General features: G+C 39.6%; 1 protein-coding gene across 2 annotated transcripts in view; it reads right to left on the minus strand.

The window, feature by feature from the left end:
- Nucleotides 1-9,134: 9,134 nt before the first annotated feature.
- Nucleotides 9,135-25,109, minus strand: part of DNAAF4 (dynein axonemal assembly factor 4) — a gene marked incomplete at its 3' end in the record, with an annotated part of 87,684 nt that continues 71,709 nt past the window's right edge. For both annotated transcript variants that reach the window (XM_079700350.1, XM_079700349.1), the window contains exons 7-9: nt 12,365-12,518; nt 10,810-10,915; nt 9,135-9,244 (exon numbers count right to left, since the gene is read on the minus strand). In XM_079700350.1, coding sequence (XP_079556476.1) covers nt 9,135-9,244; nt 10,810-10,915; nt 12,365-12,518 — 370 coding nt within the window. The remainder of the gene's footprint in view (nt 9,245-10,809; nt 10,916-12,364; nt 12,519-25,109) is intronic.

A 25,109-nucleotide genomic window follows, 5' to 3' on the forward strand; every position in this document is an offset into this window, starting at 1 on the left:
ACTATAGTTTTCATAGGCATGGTGACCATATTCCTGTAATTTTCTAACGCAGTGTTTTTTTTTTTTAATCTTAATTTTATTGGTGTATGGTTGATTTACAGTGTTGTGTTGCTTTCAGTTGTACAGCAAAGTGATTCAGTTATGCATATACATATATTCATTCTTTTCTAGATTCTTTTCTCATAGTTTATCACAGAATATTGAGTTCTCTGCGCTGTACAGTATGTCCTTGTTGGTTATCTATCTTTATAAAGTAGTGTGTGTATGTTCATCCCAAGCTCCTGATTTATCCCTCTCCTCTAATGCAATGTTAATTTCAAATGTTCCATTAGTGGAAACATTTTTAATGCTGAATATTATGATTCATGTTGTATTGTTTTCAATAAAAGCAGTTCTTTATGTGTATATTTAAAAAAAGGCTGCAAGAAGTAAAAACTACTTTTTATTAGTTTTGCTGTACACTGAACAGAGAAATGGGGTGACAGCTGGAAACAGATATGTGGGCAAAGGTTACTTTTTAAAGACAGGATCATAATATAGCATGTTTGTATTTTGATGGAACAACATTTGGAGAACCTCTCGCCCACGGTAATCCGTTCCATAGAGAAAATGTAGCTAAAGATGACTACATAGTAATGTTTCTTTAATATGGACTAAAAAAGCTAAAGTGTGTAAAATCAAAGGCACAGATAGGATGAACACAGAATTATTCACCAATTTATAGTATATTTAGAACTAGGATACGTAAGAACAATCCAAAAAAAGCATTAGCGTATGGACTGTAAAGTATTAATTTAACTATTTTGTGAGATACACTAAATAAAGTAGTACATTTGGAATATGCTATCCTAAAGTGTAAAAAATAAACATACTCTGTAATTTTTCCAAAAAGAAAGACTCCATTTCAAATAACAGTTTGAACAATCAATTCTCCTGGAAGATACTTAAAGCAAATTAATTTGAAAACTCACATACTTTAGGCAAACTTTCCTTCCTTTACACAATTATCAGAATATTTGAAGGTTTTTTTTTTGGTTTTTTTTTGTGTGTGTGGTACGTGGGCCTCTCACTGTTGTGGCCTCTCCCGTTGCGGAGCACAGGCTCCGGACACGCAGGCTCAGCGGCCATGGCTCACGGGGCCAGCCGCTCCGCGGCATGTGGGATCTTTCCAGACCAGGGCACGAACCCGTGTCCCCTGCATCGGCAGGCGGACTCTCAACCACTGCGCCACCAGGGAAGCCCAGAATATTTGAAGTTTTACCTCCATTTATTGACTGATCATTTCTTGAAATACAGCATGAACTCTCAGCTTCAAATGAAACTGAAGGCTTATCTTCCCAAAGGAATATTTTACCAATTTGTTTAGGTCTTTTCCCTCTTTTAGCTATAATCTAAAAGACTATCATAAATATAATTTACCCCGTCAATAATCTAATTAATATATTTGACCAAATAATGTTGCTTGGTTTTTACTATCTATAATAGCTCAAAATTATTCTGAGTTTATTATGTTCTAGGTACTATACTAAGCAGTTCGTTTATTAAACAAAAACCATGTTCATTTACGTCATAAAAAGGCTAAAATGAAGTATGTTCTAAGTACTGTCAAAAGTAGCTCCTTGAAGAGAGTATCTTAAGAGAGAGATGGTCTTAGAGTCATATGCCTTTAAAACATTTTAGAAGGGCAAATCACAACATCAACTAAATAAATTACTCAATTAATGTTCTTTCAGAGAAAAAAAAAAAAGAAGGGCAAATCACACTTCAAAGAGAAGATGCTGGTAACCTTGTCATGACCTGAAGAATTAACCTGGTTTTATTGTTAGTACACCAGAGTTAGTTACAGTGAGGTATGACTTAAGGCTTGTAAACAAAGGGAATTATCCTAAACTTTGTAGGAAAAAGGAAGCCTGTTATGTAGAATTGCATACATGATGCCATGAAACATTCCATTCACTAAACTAATCATCTGTGTTCTGAGTCCCTGTTTGCCAAGCAACTTTATGATTTGATTTACCATTATCAAATCTGCTTATAAAGAGAAATGAATTTTCATTTAACCTACCGTGACAATGAACATCCTCAGTCAATTTCTGATTATGAATTAATAATAAGTACGGGCTTCCTGGTGGCGCAGTGGCTAAGAGTCCACCTGCCAATTCAGGGGACACGGGTTCATGCCCCGGTCCAGGAAGATCCCACATGCCGCAGAGCGGCTGGGCCTGTGAGCCATGGCCGCTGAGCCTGTGCGTCCGGAGCCTGTGCTCCGCAGCGGGAGAGGCCACAACAGTGAGAGGCCCGCGTACCACACACACACACAAAAAATAATAATAATAATAATAATAAGTAGGCAATCTGTTTTATTTAGTCTCCTGAGCTTGGTTAGTGACTCTGATCCTTAAAGATGGGCCAGCTCATGAGGGTGCTCTTGGGTCTTTGAGAGTGAGACTGAGCCAGATCAATTCAATAAGGTAATGAAACACACCCTTGTTATCAGGCTTCTTGGGAGATCATATACCAACCTTTTCCCCAGATGGTATGTGCAAAAGTCCTTTGCTTTTTTATTCTCCACATAGATGAGGTTTGTTGGAAAGAACCTGGCTTGCCAATGGCAAGTGGTCTCTCCTTGACCAAACTCTAAACATGCTCCTCTGAGCCACTTTTTCAACTAGGCCTCATCCTTGTGTAAGCAGATGGGGTAGGGGTTCCCTGGAGAAAGAACCAGATATAGCTTCTTGACATAAGAGAAGCCATTTTAGGCCTAAGCCATTTTGTGATCTAAGCCTGGCCACAATGCTTGCTTTGAATAGGTCTCAGTAATAATGATCTTAAGGGAATAAAAGAACAAAGGACTCTTATCAGGCAAGAGAAGGAAGAATAGCAAAGATAACCAATCAGATAATAAAGCCTCAGTTCATTTCAATGGTAAAGATTAGCCTGAAGCACTTTTTTGAGCTGTTCTGCAGAATTTAAGCCCCCTCCAGGGCTCAAACACCAGATCTACTGGAAGCTAAGGGATGATGATGTTGACCTTTTCTGACCCTCATAGCTTCAATCACGCTTGGAACTCTGTTGACCTTTGCCTCAGTTCTATGCAGAATTCTCTGCTCAAGCTCCTTCATAAATATGCATACACCAGTCAAGCCCCTTCATGAATATACATGTACCCTTAGCTTAAAACTTCCCTAATTTTGCTGTTCAAGGATACACTCCTTTGGGAAAGATCGCCCGTGTTCTCCCTACTTATTGCAAATAATAAATGGGTCCTTCTTTTGCTCTTTCCCTTGGTTGCGTCTTTTGGCTCCACATCCACCAAGAGGTGAACCCAGTTTTCAGGTAACACTTGGGCCTTGTCCTTAAGAGCCTAGTTGTAACAAGACTCTTGTTAAACTCTCTCCTTCAACTCCAGGCAAGTCTGACTCTTAAGAAGTGCCCTCCTGGAGGAGCGCAACACAGGGTCACAGGGTCATTGGTGAAAGCAAAGGGGAGAGTAGAAACTGATCTGAGCTTAGGCTGAAACTTGAAACTGCTATGGATATGGAGGTCACAAGGGAGCATGGGCATGAATCCTGAATGGTGGGGAAACTCGAAACCATCACAACCAAGAGGTGGGTTCCATGACACCCGCCCCTCAGGTAAGCAGCCCCGACTCCTTTGCCCCCATGAGGGAAGCCCCACTCACCTGACTTGTCCCCCTGGAGTGAAGAGAGGCCCCACTTTTGAGTGTTGTGTGTCAATAACAGTGTTGTGTCACCGGTGGTCATGTTGATTAGTTGAAGAGAATAAGATTTAAAAAAAAAAATCTTGTTAAATCGGTTTAACCACAATCCCACCATCAACATCTGATCACCTTCAATATCTAACCAAATTCCTCATCTCTCACCATCTCCCAGGTGATATTTGATCGAAATGGCCTGCCTTCAGCAGGAATCCTGTTAGGTTAGTTTAGCCAGAATCTCCCTACCCCTGATGTTTCCTCTCAGTAATTTTCTATCCACTGACAAGCCACCCCCTTCCCCACTTCCCCCCGACCCCACTATTGCTCCTTGGATATAAATCATCACCTGTCCATTCTGTAGTAGGAACTGAACCCAGTTTTAAACTGAGTGCTCTTTTCTCCTATTGTAATAGTTCCTGTAATACTTGTTTTTACTGTTGTAACTACTGTCCAGCTCTAGTATTTTGTGATACTAGGAAACTGGAACAGGATATGTTTACTTAAATACATGTGTTTACTTTCCATTTAACTATTAGACAGCATTTATCTATTAGGAGTAATACTTTTACCTCTGTCAGTAAAGAGCTAAAATGTGTAAAAGAAAAGTTATCCCAAACCTGGTCTGGGACAAACCATTTTTTGCTTGATGTAATTCTCCTTCTGGAAAGAAAGGAGGAAATGAGCATCCCTGACAAAATGCTTAAGCACATTTAATGAGATAGAGACACATTTTGTGAAACTAGTTACTTACCCACCCTAGCTGACTCTCATGTGATTGTCAGTCAAGAGGCAAGTGGCATGTAAGGAAATACTCTTTTTAAAAATCTAGTCTAGGACTTCCCTGGTGGCGCAGTGGTTAAGAATCCACCTGCCAATGCAGGGGACGTGGGTTCGAGCCCTGGTCCGGGAAGATTCCACATGCTGTGGAGCAACTAAACCTGAGCACCACAACTACTGAGCCTGCACACCACAACTACTAAAACCTGTGCACCTAGAGCCCGTGCTCCACAACAAGAGAAGCCACCACAATGAGAAGCCTGCGCACTTCAATGAAGAGTAGCCCCTGCTTGCCGCAACTAGAGAAAAGCCCACGTGCAGCAACAAAGACCCAGTGCAGCCATAAATAAATAAATAAATATTTTAAATAATAAATAAAATAAAAATCTAGTCTAACAATAATCTAATTATTTCCTATTCCTGTTTCCTATTATTTCTGTTAAAGAGAAAAATCACAGGCCCAAAATGGCAGCACTTGTGTTAAAAGCCCATGATTTAATACCTAACCTAACTGCAGTTTTTACCTTTCCCAGAAATGTAATCTTAATCAATCAATTTGGAATTTGCTGGTCAGCACCAAGAGGTAATCTGTCACTTGGGCCCTCTCCAACTCCCACCAACCCCCTAAAGGAAGAAGAAGCAATCTGCCTGACAAAACCTTTCCCAGCAAAAAGATGTCTTAGCCTAAAAATAATCCATTATTTTTTTCATTAATAGCTCCCTTGTGCCCCACCCTTCTTTCTATAAAAACCTTCCCTTTTGTACAACCCCTCAGAGGGCGCTTCTAGTTGCTAGATATGATACTGCTTAAATCATGAACCACTGAATAAGGCCAATTAGGTCTTCAGACTTTGAATTCTGTTTTTTAACATTTCCTATTTCTATACAGCATCAGTTGCAAAATGGATTAACTAGCAGTTTTTCCTTTGCATGCAAAATTGTGATATAGCTTTGATATTTATTACCAAATTTGCGGAAACGTTTTCTTTAATTAGTGTGTACATTGTGTATTTATGTAATAAGCAGTTATGGTAGGGGGTCCTCAGAGAAAGAGATCCAGGCATGGCTTTCTTGATATAAGAGAAGCCATTTTAGGCCTAAGCCATTTTGTGATCTAAGCCTGGCCACAATGCTTGCCCTCAGTAATAATAATCTTAAGGGAACACAAGAACAAAGGACTCTTATCAGGCAAGAGAAGGAACAAAAACAAAGACAACAAATCAGATAATAAAGACTTCCAGATCTGTTTCAATGGTAAAGATTAGCCTGAAGCACTTTCTTGAGCTGTTTTGCAGAATTTAAACCCCCTCCAGGGCTCAACCACCAGATCTACTGGAAGCTAAGGGATGATGATGTTGACCTTTTCTGACCTTCATGACTTCAATCAACTAAAGCTTGGAACTCTGTTGACCTTTGCCCAATTCCATGCAGAATTCTCTGCTCAAGCTCCTTCATGAATAAGCATGGATCTTTAGCTTAAAACTTCCCCAAGTTTGCTGTTCTGGGAGACACTGCCTTGGGAAAGATCCCCAGTGTTCTCCTTACTTGCTGCAAGTAATAAATCCTTCCTTCTTTGGCTTGGTCATGTCAAAGGACTACCATGACAATTTTTTCTTTTAATGATCTTTTATTCATAGGCTTTAATGATAACACTATTATTTGGAAGCATGTTTTTATCATAAATGAAATGGGAATGTCTGTATCTATATTTTAACTCTATCACTACTTCAGTCTAAGACAGAAGTCCCTTAATAGAAGATTGCTCAAAAAAGGTCAAGTGAATACAAATGGGTGTCTGTTGCTTTTAAACCAAGACTTAGAGGATAGGGTCAAAAAGAATAAATAACTACTTAAGACTCCCTTCTTCTACCTCCTCCAAAAATAGATTTTTTTGCTCTTAGGGTAGCTATTGGGGCCAGTTTTTGTTTTCTGATTGGGACAGTAATAGGAATGAGACAGGAGGGAAGGGAGCAGGGCACAGCCTTTAAAAGAATGACACAGCCATTGAGGATGCAGAAGAAAACTAGTTAGAACCAACTAGGTCCAAGATGGCAGAAGATTCAACTTCCAGTAGCCCTTGAGCCTCATTACACGCTCATTGTAATATCAATACATTAGCTAAATGATACATCCACAGGCACCATGACAGCTCCAAGGCTGACCATAAAAGGCCAAAAAGTGGGCGGTGGTCCAATTCCTGGAAATCCCTGCCCGTTGTCCAAGATAGTAGGAATAATCCTCCCACCTATGAAATTACCCAGCCGTCAAAACTATCCCCCCCACACCTCAGCACCACTCTTGCCTTTTGAGACGGACCACATTCTGACTACGGAATGTGTATCTCTCTAAACAAACCTGCTTTCGCTTTACTATGGCTCGCTCTTGAATTCTTTCCTGCGCGAAGCCAAGGACCCTCACTTGGCGGCCTGTCCCAGGAACTCACCTGAGACCTGGGACATGACCATACTCGTGTGCCCCATTTTTCCTGCAACAGGAAGAGCCTGAGGAAAGACTAGTTTGGTTAAAGTATTTTGAATGTCAAACTGGTATGTGTCAAACAGAAGAACCACCTCTATTTATTTTTAAAAATAAAAGCAAACCAGGGGAACTTCCCTGGTGGCACAGTGGTTGAGAGTCTGCCTGCCAACGCAGGGGACACACGTTTGAGCCCTGGTCCGGGAAGATCCTACATGCCACGGAGCAACTAAGCCCGTGCACCACAACTGCTGAGCCTGTGCTCTAGAGCCTGTGAGCCACAAGTACTAAGCCCGAGTGCCACAACTACTGAAGCCCGTGTGCCTAGAGCCCGTGCTTGACAAAGGAGAGGCTACCGCAATGAAAAGCCCATGCACCACAACAAAGAGTAGCTCCCGCTCACTGCAGCAACAAAGACCCAACACAGCCATAAATTAATTAATTAATTAAAACAAAAAAAACAAACGAGGGTTGATTATAAGAAAAAAGCAATCCTGTCTCACCAGAAGTTCTGATAACTGGGCAGAACTGCTATAGAAGTTATCAAGAGTTGCTTTATAGAAGTAAAAATTTCAAGGTTGCTGAACTAGGATACTCTTACATATTCAAAAAAGTACTGCATTTTTTTAATAAAGAGGCTGTTTTATGATCCACTTAAATGACACCTGATGAACAAATACTATAAAACTTACTCCTAAAAATTTTGTTTTGTTTTCTTAAAAATCCTCTACATATAATCACAGAGAAATGTGACAACTATTGGATGCAAAAGGGAAGCTGTACTGGTTTTGCTTAATGCTTGCATCATCACAGAGATACAACACAAGTGGTGGTGCAATCCAGTGTCAGTATCATAATACTCTAAGTTAACATTTTCACCTTTGCTTCCTTTTTTTTTTTTTTTTTTGCGGTACGCGGGCCTCTCACTGTTGTGGCTTCTCCCGTTTCGGAGCACAGGCTCCGGACGCGCAGGCTCAGCGGCCATGGCTCACGGGCCCAGGCGCTCCGTGGCATGTGGGATCTTCCCGGACGGGGCACGAGCCCGTGTCCCCTGCATCGGCAGGCGGACTCTCAACCACTGCGCCACCAGGGAAGCTCTTTGCTTCCTCTTTTTAAAAAAATTAATTTATTTATTTATTTTTGGCTGTGTTAGGACTTTGTTGCTGCGAACGGGCTTTCTCTAGCTGCAGTGAGCAAGGGCTACTCTTCGTTGTGGTGTGTGGGCTTCTCATTGCGGTGGCTCCTCTTGTTGCGGAGCACAGGCTCTAGGTGCACAGGCTTCAGTAGGTGTGGCACGTAGGCTCAGTAGTTGTGGCTAGCGGGCTCTAGAGTGCAGGCTCAGTGGTTGTGGTGCGTGGGCTTAGTTGCTCTGCAACATGTGGGATCTTCCTGGACCAGGGCTCAAACCCATGTCTCCTGCATTGGCAGGCGGATTCTTAACCACTGGGCCACCAAGGAAGTCCCTGCTGCTTTCTTTTGTTTTTTTCCTGATGTACTTGAAGGTACTAGAAAAAATCTCACTAGAAAATTTATCATCACCAGATAGTGTTATGAAATATGATCGACACTTTGGCAAACACTTCCCACAACTAAAGTTGAAGATAAGGTTTCCCAAACAGTTGTTTTACTAGGGTAAACTGGTCTAACCTCAAACAACAGGTAGTAGAGCAGTATTTTTTTAAAAGAAGGTTCTGTGCATTTGGAAACTAAGTCAAAACATCAGTATTGATTATACCAAGGCCAATCATTCAGACAATTAAATAGAGTATTTAATACAAACAAAAATACTTTATAAATACAATCTTTTATTTTAAACTTCTCCTTGTTAAAAATGAATCAGTAAGTGTCCTGGTAATCACACCAACAAATATTTTGTTAGTTATAAGGGCAAGCTGAATTCAGAAACAAAAAAATATATAATTATGTTGTAATATGAAACAAATAATTAAAATAGATTATTCTTACTTTGATTTACTTATTCAAGAACCACTGAAATCAAACATTTCATTTTCTACAGATTTATAATATTCTGCCCTGTACAGAACAAAAGAGAAAGTGATTCTGTATAATCAGCCGTAATATGCACAGATTCCTAATGCCTCCAGTTATTTTTCTAAAACTTAGAACAATACCTAGTACAATACCTAGTTGCTTCTAGTAGTCATTAAGATTTTAGTTCTGTTCCTTGAATTATATTCCGAATCTTCTCAGCATCATTTTGTACAATTTTGTTGGATGGATCAATCTTAAGGGCAGCTTCATAATCCTGTAGGCCTATATTTATATAGCAATGATGATGAATAAAATATTTTATAAATACTTGTGTTATCTAAACAATATTTTTTTAAAATAAAAAGAATCATTAAATCCATGGTTCAGCACAAGCAACAGGTTTTAGTCAGATTCCCATTTTCACATACATGGTCTCTAAGAGACTGAAGAAATTTTTCAGTAATTTCAGAAATAATTATGATTTCATTCAAGATTCAGTAAGAAGCAGTTTTTTTAAACTGAAATACAAATAAGCTAACAGCTTAAATTCATTAAAGCATGAATACACTCAAAACTCATATATCAAAAGGACATTTTTATCACCTCAATGAAAAAGTAATAAATGTCATCTTATTTCAAAATTCTAGATTATAAAAATAATTTTGGTAGACTCAATCCATACTTTATATAATTTATAGACTATAGTTTGTGCTCTCTTTTTTTTTCTAATTATCATATCTACAAAATTTCTTTGAGGAAAATTGGTTAAAAAGGAAAGCATTGTGGACTGGTTGTTAAAAATATATAAGTGAATCTAAATCTTTAACAAAAATATCAGTGAGAAGAATTTCTAAGGAAACTTGAGTTCCAGGTGCTATTGATTTGCCATGCCACTTCAGGCAAATCACTTAATGACTCTAAGTCTCCATTTTCTCATCTTTAAAATGAAGGGAGGGTCCTTTTAGCTCAAAAAAGTCTAGGATGCTGTAATTCCTAAAGAATGCTTACAGTGTTTCATTCCTGTCTTGATAATTTTTATCCTCATGAAGCTGAATAAGACTCTTAAAAAAAAAAGGATAGGCATATAAACCTAATTTGGATGCTTTGGTTGGAAAAATCTAAAAATGGCAGAAACAAGCTTACAAACAAGTCAGAAATAATAAAACTTTATAAGCTAAAGCCAATTCCCTGGCAAGACATCATCAGGAATAGGCCTTTAGGCCTTGAATAAAGGGAAACTGAACGGGAATCTGGGTAGGGAAGTATGGGAAGAAGAGCACTGAAGATAAAACTCAGGGGCAACATGAGTAACTGCAAATAGTCCTTAATTACATTAAAAATGAAAAACAATAAAAATTAAATTAAATTAAAACAATAAAAATTAAATAAATATGGCTTCCATACACGAGACTGAATTACAAACCTTAGTACGGTCTCACAAAAATAAGCAATTGATCATACATTGTGGTAGATCAGTTATTTCTGAGCTTATGAATGTATGTATGTATATATGTATGTATGTAGTGTCTGTGTGTCTGACCAAAGAAGCTCATTTTAAAATTTCCATTATATCTTAAGTGACTCATTTATCACACATCTTTCCACAAAAAAACTTGTCTGATACTACAGCATCTCCCTAGACCTAGGGAGATGTTTATATCTTGTGTTAATTCCCTTCTACAACAATGATTTTTTTAAATATTTCAAATCATCTTTTGTTTTGTCAGATAAATTGCAAAGAATAATTAAATGCTAAAAGTATAAAATAATGGAGTCATCTTGAATAATGGCAATGACTTTTTTTTAGAGTATAACTTGGAACTTAAAACATTTCTGTCATTTCTTACCTTCTACATACAATTCTAGTTGACAGAATGCTGTTCCACGTCGTACATGTGCCTTCATTCTTGCATTAGCATTGTCTGCAACAGGTGGTGTCAATAATTCTAGTGCCTTACAAAAAGAAAAAAATAGGGAAAAATATAATTTCCTAATTTAAACTTGAGCAAAAACACGATAAAACTCAACTTTAAAACAAGCCTCAAGCCCTCACCCACCTAAATTTTTGGCTTAACTAGGACAGGAATTTATCAAATACATACATTTATGTTGAACAATTTTAGGACTTATTCAATTGTTCCTATATGAGATTCATACCCTTGTCCCCAAACTTATGATTTAGTTTATCATTTGAAACCTCTACAGCTTTACCTTTACTAGCAGGAATGATTAAATAGCATTAATTTAATTAATGCTATTAATTATAGTATTATATATACTATATATAATGCTTCTATATTTAAATTTGGTGATTCAGTTTATTCATTCATTCAATAAATATTTGTTTGTGCCCGAAATTATGCTACTAAAAGGAAAACTGGATCACAAAAATATTGTCAGATCTTCAATAGCTTAATGAGATCAAAATATGAGGACTAGGGCTTCCCTGGTGGCGCAGTGGTTGAGAGTCCACCTGCCGATGCAGGGGACACGGGTTCGTGCCCCGGTCCGGGAAGATCCCACGTGCTGCAGAGCGGCTGGGCCTGTGAGCCATGGCCACTGAGCCTGTGCGTCCGGAGCCTGTGCTCCGCGACGGGAGAGGCCACAACAGTGAGAGGCCCGAGTACCATACACACACACACACACAAATATATATATATATATATATATATATATATATATATATATATATATATATATATGAGGACTTGATTGTTTCCTCCGTATCCTCAATCTCAAGGAGACACATTAGAGATTTTGCATATGATTTCCCTTAAAACAAGTTACTTTGATATGGGGGGAAAAAACAGAAAAAACTAGAAGTTTAAGATAATGACATGATATTCATAATGGAAATTAGAATATACTAAGTTACTCTGAAAATGGAAAAATGATCATGGAGATATTCTTTTACTGTGCAAGCGGTAGTGACACCAAGTGTTCTGCTATCTCACATCAAGTCTGCAAAACTTTAATAAGAAAAAAGGTGAGCACAAACTGACAACCATTTACTAATTTCCTTCTGAACTTCAACTGATACACCAGGGCAATTGATAGGGGATCTCTAATCTAATTTGAAGTCTCAAGAAACACTAGTTCCTTGTCCATTAAAAAAATTCTTTTGGGGGGAAATTCCCTGGGGGTCCATTGGTTAGGACTCTGTGCTTCCAATGCAGGGGACACAGGTTCGATCCCTAGCTGGGGAACTAAGATCCTGCAAGCCACGTGGCATGGACAAAAAAAAAAAAAAGATTTTTTTTTCAGTAAAGAGATGTAATAAGCAAGATTCTTAAAATCCTTGCAACTCAATTTAACTGACAAAAGATAAGGGCATCATTTAAACCAATAAATAGGAGCATAACAATTTTAAAGCACCATATATAAATAAATAGATACACATACCTTAGAAGAATCTTCTATGGCCTTGTGTAAGTTTTTCAGTTTCAGATGGCAAGCAGCCCGATTCAAATACAGTAGTGGAATCTTATTATTTAGTCTTATGGCTAAGTTGTATGCATTAATAGCTGCCAAATAGTTTTCTGTTGCAAACAATTTGCTAAGGAGACAAAAACATAAAAGAAAAACAATGTAACACTAAAAGAGAAACACAGGAATAATATCTAATGATATTTGGCACAGGGGATGGATGGCTTCCTTTCTTTCTATTCCTTGTAAAATGGACATTGCGGGTGGCACTAAGCCCACCTATCCTCCATACATCAGCATGTAATCTGAACGGGACTGACCTCACCTCCACCTCCAAGGGTAGCCAATCGATAGTGTAAGCCAATAGGCATATTTCCATTCTCCCTGCTACAATGATTGACAAAGGGATGGATTTATGACCTAAACTGGTCTATTCAGAATGAAGCCTGTGATTTTATTACCAAAGTTGGAGACCGAAAAATTGGGAAAACTCCCCCTGCTGGACACAAATGAAGAAAGCACATAAGCCCAAATTGTTGCTGACCATTTTTAATACTGTGGGAGGAGCTAGCACTAAAATAAAGTTGATACTATTGAATTATGAAAAGGATAAAAAGGCAGTTAAGCTGTTGGATCAAGCTTTACCCGAAATGTAACACACCTTTAGCTTTTTAGTTATATAAGCCAATAAATTCCTTTAAACATTAAGTCAGTTTAAATTGGGTTTCTCAGTTACTTGCAAAACAAAAGCATCCTAATAGATACACTCTTTCAGTTCAAACCTTCCAAAATTCTCTTCAAATAAAGATGTACATAATTAAAGGATGTATTTAAAACATAAAGTGTCTTTTTTGTTTTTCATGTACAATTCCTGGTATTTCAAAAAATGCATAAACCAAGGAAAATAGAAAATACTTTGCCAAATATAAAAGTGCCATAAAAACAACACTTTGTATTCATTTCCAGTCGATTGTACTGTACACTTCACAATTCTAGAATAATAAACACGATGACTTCAAAAGTAGACCCATAAAAGGAGGCAGCAAATCATGAATAAAAGGTAAAATGACACCACTGTGACATCTAACCTAAGCCTGACTCAAGTTTAAAATAACTTCCACAAACTAGAAAAGCTAATTCTGTGGGAACAGTTTACCTTTCTGAAATGTCTCATTTCAGCTAGGATGTTTCTGACTGCAAGGAACAGAACCTCAACTCAAACTGGTTTAAACAAGGAAGGAAATAGATCACCTCACATTAAACAAGTTCAGAGGGAAAGGCTCCATGCCCAATATGATGAGCAGAACAAGGATCTTATCAAGGCCTCAGGTTCCTTCCATTTCTCCACCCTACTGGACTCAGCAGCTGCTTCATCCTGGAGCTGGTTTTCCTCATGCATAGTTTAAGGTGCCACATTCAGGCACAATATTCAATGGAAGAAAATGGGATAGTATTTTCTGGTATATGCTCCTTGAGAGCAAGAAAACCTTGCCCAGAAATCTCCCAGTTCACTTCCTTTCCCAACTCACTGACCAAAAATATCTACCCTTAAAAAATATTTTGGCTTAAAAAAACCCACCAGTGGGCTTCCCTGGTGGCACAGTGGTTGAGAGTCCGCCTGCCGATGCAGGGGACACGGGTTCGTGCCCCGGTCCGGGAAGATCCCACATGCCGCGGAGCGGCTGGGCTCGTGAGCCATGGCCGCTGAGCCTGCGCGTCCGGAGCCTGTGCTCCGCAATGGGAGAGGCCACAACAGTGAGAGGCCCGCGTACCGCAAAAAAAAAAAAAAAAACCCACCAGTTTCTCCTGTTCTCAATCCTTCTACCCATTCTCTCTCTCTCTCTCCAGTTTCACTCCTCAATGCTATATACTGCTGTTTGGGAACTTTTAAAAATAATTCAACAATATGACAATCTGTCCATGTTAATAAATATAGAGATATACTATTTTTACAGAGATTTTTACAGACCACTCTCTCATTTGTGCAAGGATTTCTAAAACCAGTCTCCTCCTACCGAGAGACACTTAGGTGTTTTGTTTCCCAATACTTAGCTTTTATAAACAATATTGTAATACACATTACTGCACATATACATAAAACACACACACAAACCAGCAGTGTAATGAAAGTAATCCTGATTTGTTGCAGTCAATCAGAATTTATAGCTGAACTTGGGACAGGGTCCCCACCCCAAGTCACACAGGCAAGGTCTACACATCTAAACAAAATAGAGACTCCACCAACAAGGATAAAAGGAGATGATAAATGTTGGCTAGATAACCTATTGTGTCTACTACAAACCTTCTTTTTAAATTAATTTAATTTTAATTTTAAAATTTACCATTTTAACCATTTTTAAGTGTACAGCTTAGTGGCATTAAATGCATACACACTTTACACACTTTTGTACAAACATCAGCACCATCCATATCTAGAACTTTTTCATCTTCCCAAAGTGAAACTCTACACCTATTGAACAATAACTCCCCATTCCCTCCTACCTTTGACAACCACCATTCTTTTTCTGTCTCTGTGAGTTTGACTACTCTAGGTACCTCATAAAAGTGGAGTCATATAAGGACAATATTTGTCCTTTTGTGCCTAGCTTATTTTACTTAGCATAATGTCTTCAAGGTTCATCATGTTGTAGCACGTGACAATATTTTCTTCCTTTCTAAGGTTGAATAATAGAGTACTGTATGGATATATCATATTTGTTTATTCATTTATCCATCAATAGACCCTTGGGTTGCTTTCACCTTTTGGCTATTGTGAATAATGCTGCTATAAACATGGGTATACAAATATCTGTTTGTGTCCCTGCTTTCAATACTTTTGTGTGTATATCTAGACATAGAGCTGCTGGATCATATGGGAATTCTTTTTTTTTTTTTTTGGTCATGCTGCACAGCATGCAGGATCTTAGTTCCCTAACTAGGGTTCGAACCCGTGCCCCCTGCAATGGAAGCATGGAATCCTAACCACTGGACTGCCAGGGAATTCCCTCATATGGTAATCCTATTTTTAACTTTTTGAGGAGCCTCCATACTGTTTTCTCTACTGTGCACCACCATTTTACATTCCCACCAACAGTGTTCAAGGGTTCCAATTTTTCTACAACCTCACCAACACTTGTTATTTTCTGTTTTGTTGTTGTTGTTTGTTTGTTTTTTAATAATAGCCATCCTTCTGTGTGTGAAGTAGTATCTCATTGTGCTTTTCATTTGCATTTTCTGAATGATTAGTGATGTTCGGCATCTTTCCACATGCTTATTAGCCATGTGCATATCTTTGAAGAAAGGTCTATTTAAGTCCTTTGCACATTTTTTAATCAGGCTGTTTATTTTTTGCTGTTGAGTTGTAGAAGTCCTTTATATGTATTCTGATATTAACCCTTTTCAGATATATGATTTGCGAATATTTTCTCTATTCCATGGGTTGTCTTTTCACTCTGTTGACAGTGTCTTTGATGCACAAAAGTTTTTAATTTTGATGCATTCCAAAATAACCATTTTTTCTTTTGTTGCCTGTGCTTTTGATGTTACATCCAAGAAATACTGCTAAATCCAATGTCATGAAGAACCCTATGTTTTCCCCTAAGAGTTTTATAGTTTTAGCTCTTATGTTTAGGTGTTTGATCCATTTTGAGTTAATTTTTGTATATGGTGTTAGGCAAATTTTGTATATGGTGTTCAAATTCATTCTTTGGAATAAAGGCTGAAAACGAAATGAAAACTGGATATCCAGTTTTTCCAACACCATTTGTTGAAAAACAACATCCTTTCTCCATTAAATAGTCTTAGCACCCTTGTTGAAAATCGTTTGACCATATGATTTTCATATGTGAAGGTTGTTTCTGGGCTATGTATTCCATTGGTCTATATCTATATAAACCTTATATTAATACATTCATTTGGAGTTCCATTTTTCATCTTTAATATAAGTTTACAGTTTTATAACGTAACAGTTTTATCAGAAAAATTCTCCCAGATTCTAACGGAAGAACAGCTTACAATGAACAGTATTAAAAGAACCAGTGTAGGATGTAGGAAACTAACTTATGGTTACCAGGAGGGAAAAGGGGGGAGAGGGATAAACTGGGAGATTGGGATTGACATATACACACTACTATATATAAAACAGATAACTAATAAGGACCTACTATATAACAAAGGGAACTCTACTCAACACTCTGTAATGATCTATATGGGAAAAGAATCTTAAAAAGAGTGCAGGGCTTCCCTGTTGGCGTAGTGGTTGAGAGTTCGCCTGCCAATGCAGGGGACAAGGGTTCGTGTCCCGGTCCAGGAGGATCCCACGTGCCTCGGAGTGGCTGGGCCCGTGAGCCATGGCCGCTGAGCCTGCACGTCCGGAGCCTGTGCTCCGCAACGGGAGAGGCCACAGCAGTGAGAGGCCCGCGTACCGCAAAAAAAAAAAAAAAAAAAAAGAGTGCATATATGTATATGTATAACAGATTCACTTTGCTGTACACCTGAAACTAACACAACATTATAAATCAACTATACGCCAATAAAAATTAAAAAAAATAAGAGCCACTGTAGGAGGCATAATAGCAAGAAATATGAAGTATTAAACATTTTTAATGTTTACATATATATTAAAATATAAATCCAAATGAACACTATATTCTTTAAAGTTCAATATCAGTACAAACATCCAATAAAGCATAATTTGCTTTATGGCTTTCAGAATGGTTCTGAACTCAGAAATAGCTGAATTTCAAAAGGAAAGGGAAAAAAATTAAACCTCTGTCTTAAGGGCAGTAGCCTTTGAACACCAAATTTAAACAGAGAAGTTAATAACCAGTAAGTCTCACCTGATGGCTCCAAATAAAGCAATGCCAGTGAAAAGAATTATGCAAAAGTACTCATTCAAAACATATTGAGTCCTTATGGTACTGACTCTACAGAAAGAACAAAAGAGACGTGGACAATTGCGAACACTCCTGTCATTTTTATGATGCTTGACTGGTTTCACTTTGTAAAGAAAGAAACATTCTGATTGGCAATGGCCAAAAGGGCCAAACATTTTGAGCAACGGTTCAGCATAGGAGAAGTGACAAGAAGCAGGAGTGATAAGAAAGAAGCAATGTGGAGGGAAGTAAAGAAAGGGGCAGAAAAGAGTTAAGAGAAATCAAAAGCAGTGGGGCTTACATTGATACTAGGTATAAAATAGATAACAAATGAGAACATACTGTATAGCACAGGGAACTCTACTTAATGCACTATGGTGACCTAAATGGGAAGGAAATCCAAAAAAGAGGGGATATATGTATATGTATGGCTGATTCACTTTGCTGTACAGTAGAAACTAATACAACATTGTAAAGCAACTATACTCCAATAAAAATTAATTTAAAAAAAAGAAATGACTAAAGGAAGCAAGATGTAGAATTTGTACGTTGATAGTACTGTTCTTTGTATACTGAGATGTTACAGATTATATGTCACACCGTCATTTTATGTATAGTAAGAAAAAATCTGCCAGTTAAACTATAACAATGTTTGCTTATTTAAAAAAAAAAAGCAGTGGGGCTTAGAAACAGCAATGGAGGCAGAGAGTAACACATATTGCAATGCAAGACACAACAGCTCTGTTTTGTGGGTAATAAGGACTATAACAGCCACCTACCCCTCAAAAGACTTTTAAGGTCCTTGTTTCTTTCAGCATCTTATGTGGGTAGAAAACATTCTTGGTATCTCAAGAGCTTCTAAAACTGAGTATTAGTGCACCTTAGTGAAGGAACATCAACCAGTACAATTTAGCACTCAGGATGGAAGGAGGAAAAGGATACTTCATACAAAATAAAATGACAAGTTAGGCCATAATAGGGGCTGTACTGCAACAGAATATTATGGGCTGTAAAATGCATACAATCAACAAACAAAATTATAATTATGTCAAAGAAGTCATCTTAGAATATGGCTTCTAAACTTCTTTAAGTCAGGCAAAAGGTAGCAGCATAAGAAAACTGTCTTGGGCTTCCCTGGTGGTGCAGTGGTTGGGAGTCCACCTGCCGATGCAGGGGACACAGGTTCGTGCCCCAGTCCGGGAGGATCCCACATGCTGCGGAGCGGCTGGGCCCGTGAGCCATGGCCGCTGAGCCTGTGCGTCCGGAGCCTGTGCTCTGTAACAGGAGAGGCCACAGCAGTGAGAGGCCCGTGTACCGCAAAAAAAATAAAAGAAAAGAAAAGAAAAGAAAACTGTCTTATCTCCATAAACAAATAAAGTTGTAAAAAATGCGGCAGAGCAAGGCAGATTTGGCAGATCTGTTCTGAAAGTAGGCGAGTACAAGAGGATACTGGGAGACAATTCTCCATGGGTCTTTTACCCTGCGTGTCATATGTCAGATGCACTGACAGCTTCTGTTTGGGACTATCTTTTCAAAGGTGTTTGTATAGTGCACAGCCTTGGAAGATAGAGATAGTGTCTCTCTCTGGGGCAAAGAATAGATTTGTTCACTGCTCAGTATAATAAAGATATCATCACCTTGTGAGGCAAAAGTTGAACAGGTTTGCTAATAATCCTCTATAAAAAACTGTGTTCCTCAAGCTTGGCCTTCTCAGCTATGGTACCAAACCTACTGTGTGTACAGCATCCACCTGGGTCCCCCTCTGCATTGGCCCCCTGGGACTTTAGGGGCAGAGGGAACCAACATGAAGGTCATGCTGTTTGATGTGCCTTGAAGAGTAAAGTCCTTTCTCTTTGACTCATGTGTCTCCTGACTTCTGTCAGCACCTATTAAACTGTGGTAGGCTAACTCTTCACAGTCCTTGCCAGGGCATGGATCCAAACCAAAGTGTTAGAAAGAAATTCAATCTGGCAAGTAGAACTGTATGCTGTGTTGGGAGAAGATGGTAACAGGTGGTTATCAATCAGTATCAAAAAGTCCAACATGAAGTAAAAGGACATCCAGACAGGCAGATAGAATCCAGCTACAGAAAATTCACAAACAGCAAGCAAACAGAAATTCAGACTGGCACAAGTTGGTACTAGGTTAGTCAGTCATCAAGTAGCAGGCTTCCACACACAAAGCTGGGGTTCAGAAGAGAGTTAACATGGGTGGAAAGAGAATAAGTAAAAGCAAAGCAGAGCCTCAGTCTTAAAAGGACTGGAGTATTGGGCAGGCTATAAAATCTGACACTTAGGCCAAGAGATAAAAAAAGAAAATTCAGACACTAGAACCAATGTAGGTAATTTTATGTAACAACAGTAATATGATGCTGGGTGCTAGATTGTAGAATTATATATCCTGAATTTCCTCCTATCTAACATTACAATTTGCTGTAGAGAGTGAGGTATGCAGATGGCATTCAAGTGGTCCTAATGTGGGGGAAGAAGGAACTTTCAGACCGGGGTTAAGAGAGCATCCAAAAAAACACATGCTAAAACTCAAGCACAAAGTAACATCAGTGGGACACAACAACGATTCATCTCACCTGATATGATTATAAGTGACTGGAAGGGTAGCTGTTATTTACAGATTCTGAGTCATGTAAGGCTGTTAAATAACAACACACCATGCGAGTATATAAATTAGAGCACAGAAACTCTGTTTTATGTGAGATGTTCTCAGTAAAAAGCTATCTGGTACAATGGTAATTGCCAACGGTAAAATGTTCTCATGAGCAAATAAAATTACCTAAGCTTATAAATTTTCCTGAAAGGCAGATTTGGCATTTAAAACTAAGACTTGGCAGTAGAATGCTAGGTAAAAAAAATGAAAACATTCTATGGCTTTTTCTAAGGGTCTCTTTTGAGTAGATACAATCCCATAAACAGTTTTCTCAAACTATTGCTCTTTTGGAAGGCTTGTCCACTTCTACCCACAGGTTTGAAAACAATAAAGGACAGTTGGACTGTTTTTGCCTGTGTAAATATAGAAGGCTAGCATGAAACAAAGCCTCTGGAGATGAAAGTATTTGAAAGTATTTTATCTTTTGGCTTAAATTCAACACTGCTTCTGAATGGGTTCTATTAAGTCTGTTTCTGTCTTTTGTACTGCATTACATTGCCAGAGAGGATACATTTCTCTCTAATAATTAGTACCTTTCCTTTTATCTGTTTGTACTTGGCACTATGATTAACTGTACTTTGTTTTTCTGGGTGTCACTAGTTACTAAGTTTTCTTCCATCTCTCCTCATTTTTAACTCTTTTCTTCTCCTATTTTGCTTCTCTTTCTTATTCTACATAATTGGAGGCAGTGAGGCAAAAAGGTACAAAAAACAACAGAGACTGAAGTGATTACAATCTACCAGTCACACCTGACTGCAACCAAGTACACTTTTGCACTAGGTTGCTGGCAATTCATAGCTTTTGCCAGCAGACACACACACACACACACACATCTTTTGCTGTACTTGTCAAATGCCAACCTCAGCTCAATGATCTTATCTGCTCTTTCCACTCTTAAATCGAAATCACAGCATTAGTATATCAAAAATAGGACCAGACCAAACACTGTCTAAGACGTTTAGCCAGTTCCAGCACCAAAAACATCTTATGCCAAAGCACTTTCTAACCATCTCCATCAACCTGCTATCTTTGGGCTGATCAAAAAGCATGCTTCTTCTTTGTCCTCACATGAAAGTTCGTATTTGCTGGTCTTTCCTACTCTCATCCCCCTCTATTCCTTTGCACTTTCTTATTCCTGTTCTGCCATAATTGACTCCACTCCCACCCCAATCCTTTCTTAATCCTCAAATTTTCCACACAATGCTTTTAAAGTAAGCCTGGCTCTTTCCGGAGGGCAGTGCTATCTCTACCACTATCTCTACTGAGGACCATCAGGGAAGGGGCTAGGACCATAGGACTTGGCATTTTGCAGACTCGCTTCTGCTAGTTCCAAGGTGTAATTCTCCCTTTATGAAAAAGTCATCATCCTTTGGGACTCCTGACATCTTTACCCTATGGCCTTCCAGTCACTGTCATCTAAGTGGCTTTTTAAAAGCATTATTCTCTTATTCATTGAGGGCTTTGAAACCTGGCTCCCAGCATCTGTCTCCATCCCAATTTATGCCATAATTCCAGAAGATTCTAAGGTTTATGTATATGACCCACTTATCAATTTAGCCTTGAAATACCTGGGACTCCTTAACTCAAATTACCTTCCCTTCAACTTCACTTTTGCTACCCACTCCCTGGGCCACATCTTGGACTTTGTCGTCACCTGAATTGTACTACTTCAGCGATATCAAATGCTGGAACCCCAGCCACTGACCAGAACTTTCTATTCTGCAAACTTTCCCTTTATAGTCAACCTTCAACCTTACAGTGCCCTCTAATTTCTTAACTGCTCTGTTTTCTCTTAGTCCACTGGGCCCCTCATGGCATCTCTTCCTCTCTAACCCAGCCTAGATTTCATGGTTAAATATCTGAGCTATTTTTCCATGAGCAATCTGGTCCCTTGCACTACTAGTCTTCTGCTGTACTTGTCAGTCAAAACTCCAACCTTGGATCAATGATCTATTCTTAAATCCAAAACACTATAGAAGATAAATCACATAGCTAAACTGACTAGCATCTCTATGAATTCACATTCTCTAATCTAGCAGAGCCCTCAACAGTACCCACCAAGCAATTATTGTTAGAAATTTATCTAGTTTCATACTTGCCTTCACTTTCTTTCCTTCCATCCCAGAAAATAAACTCTGTCTATTACAACTTAATCTTTCAATATTTTCTAGACCAAAGAAACCAATCCAACAGGAGAGCACATTCAGCTATGCACACTTCAGCACTCTCAGGCTGCAAGGAAGAGCAATTCATAGCCATACCACTTAGGATGCCTTCATGAAGGCTAAACAATTGGAACAAAAGGACAGGAAGAAGATGTTATTCATCTGTGAGACGTGCACAGCACTATCTGAAACACAAGCTTCATAATCATATTGACCTGGGATTGAATCCTCATACTACTTATAAACTACCACCTTAGACAAGTTTCGTAACCTCTCTAGCCCTGTTCTACATTTATAAAATTGTGATAAAGATAATAATATTCAACTAGCTAGATTGCTAAAGGAATTAAAAGAGCTCCTTTGTGTAAAGCTGCTAGCCTCTCAATAAACATTTGTTAAATGAGTGCAAAAGCAGTGGTTCCTAGCGAACTACATTTGTGAGGATTTAATGAGATAGTATATGTGAACCTCCTGTAACCTATCACAAGCTATGAACATAATAACTGTGATTATGACAATGGCAGCTTAAAGATAAGCAAACACAATTAAACAAATAATTTAGACTGGATAAACCTGGGGGGCAGGGCAGGCAGAAGGCCAGCAGACTGGGTAAAAACCAAGGCGGGGAGGAGCTTCAAGATGGCGGAAGCGTAAGACGCGGAGATCACCTTCCTCTCCACAAATACATCAGAAATACATCTACATGTGGAACAGCTCCTACAGAACACCCACTGAACGCTGGCAGAAGACCTCAGACCTCCCAAAAGGCGAGAAACTCCCCACGTACCTGGGTAGGGAAAAAGAAAAAAGAAAAAACAGAGACAAAAGAATACGGACAGGACCTGCACCTCTGGGAGGTAACTGTGAAGGAGGAAAGGTTTCCACACACTAGGAAGCCCCTTCGCGGGCGGAGACGGGGGTTGGTGGGGTTGGGGGGGGGAAGCTTCTGAGCCACGGAGAAGATCACAGCAACAGGGGTGCGGAGGGCAAAGCGGAGAGATTCTCGCACAGAGGATCGGTGCCGACTGGCACTCACCAGCCTGAGAGGCTTGTCTGCTCACCCGCCGGGGCGGGCGGGGGCTGGTAGCTGAGGCTCGGGCTTCGGAGGTCGGATCCCAGGGAGAGGACTGGGGTTGGCTGCGTGAACACAGCCTGAAGGGGGCTAGTGCGCCACAGCTAGCCAGGAGGGAGTCCCGGGAAAAGTTTGGACCTGCCTAAGAGTCAAGAGACTTTTTCTTGCCTCTTTGTATCCTGGTGCACAAGGAGAGGGGATTAAGAGCGCCGCTTAAAGGAGCTCCAGAGACGGGCGCAAGCCGCGGCTATCAGCGCGGACCCCAGAGATGGGCATGAAACGCTAAAGCTGCTGCTGCCGCCACCAAGAAGCCTGTGTGCAAGCACAGGTCACTGCCCACACCTCCACTCCCGGGAGCCAGTGCAGCCCGCCACTGCCAGGGTCCTGGGATCCAGGGACAACTTCCCCGGGAGAACGCACGGTGCGCCTCAGGCTGGTGCAACGTCATGCTGCCCTCTGCTGCCGCAGGTTCGCCTGGCAACCACACCCCTCCCTCCCCCCGGCCTCAGTGAGCCAGAGCCCCCGAATTAGCTGCTCCTTTAACCCCGTCCTGTCTGAGCGAAGAACAGACGCCCTCAGGCGACCTACACGCGGAGGCGGGTCCAAATCCAAAGCTGAGCCCCGGGAGCTGAACAAAGAAGAGAAAGGGAAATTTCTCCCAGCAGCCTCAGGAGCAGTGGATTAAATCTCCACAATCAACTTGATGTACCCTGCATCTGAATAGAATGAATAGAATACCTGAATAGACAACAAATCATCCCAAATTGAGGAGACGGACATTGGGAACAAACATGTATATATTTTTTCCCTTTTTTCTCTTATTGTGAGTGTATACGTGTATGCTCTGTGTGTGATTTTGTCTGTATAGCTTTGCTTTTACCATTTGTCCTAGGGTTCTGTCGGTCCGTTTTTTTGTTTTGTTATTTTTTTACTTTTTAAATTTTTTTCTTAATAATTATTTTGTATTTTAATAACTTTATTTTACTGTATTTTATTTTATCTCCCTTCTCTCCCTTCCTTCCTTCCTTTTCTTACTTCCTCCCTTCCTCCCTCCCTCTCTCCTCTCTCTCTCTCTCTCTCTCTCTCTCTCTCTTTCTCTCTTTCTCTATTTTTTCTTCCTTTTATTCTGAGCCGTGTGGATGAAAGGCTCCAGCCAGGCATCAGGGTTGAGACTCTGAGGTGCAAGAGCCAAGTTCAGGACACTGGTCCACAAGAGACCTCCCAGCTCTGTGTAATATCAAACGGAGAAAATCTCCCAGAGATCTCCATCTCAACGCCAAGACCCAGCTTCACTCAATGACCAGCAAGCTACAGTGCTGTACACCCTGTGCCAAACAATTAGCAAGACAGGAACACAACCCCATCCATTAGCAGAGAGGGTGCCTAAAATCATCATAAGGCCACAGACAACCCAAAACACACCACCAGACGTGGATCTGCCCACCAGAAAGACAAAATCCAGCCTCATCCACCAGAACACAGCCATTAGTGCCCTCCACCAGGAAGCCTACACAACCCACTGAACCAACCTTAGCCACTGGGGACAGACAACAAAAACAACGGGAACTATGACCCTGCAGCCTGCGAAAAGGAGACCCCAAACACAGTAAGTTAAGCAAAATAAGAAGACAGAGAAACACACAGCAGATGAAGTAGCGAGGCAAACACCCACCAGACCTAAAAAATGAAGAGGAAATAGGCAGTCTACCTGAAAAAGAATTCAGAATAACGATAGTAAAGATGATCCAAAATCTTGGAAGTAGAATAGAGAAAATACAAGAAACGTTTAACAAAGAACTAGAAGAATTAAGAGCAAACAGTGATTAAAAACACAATAAATAAAATTTAAAATTCTCTACAAGGGATCAATAGCAGAATAACTGAGGCAGAAGAACAGATAAATGACCTGGAAGATAAAATAGTGGAAATTACTACTGCAGAGCAGA

Source organism: Hyperoodon ampullatus (assembly GCF_949752795.1).
Source record: "Hyperoodon ampullatus genome assembly, chromosome: 3".
Classification (NCBI taxonomy): domain Eukaryota; kingdom Metazoa; phylum Chordata; class Mammalia; order Artiodactyla; family Ziphiidae; genus Hyperoodon; species Hyperoodon ampullatus.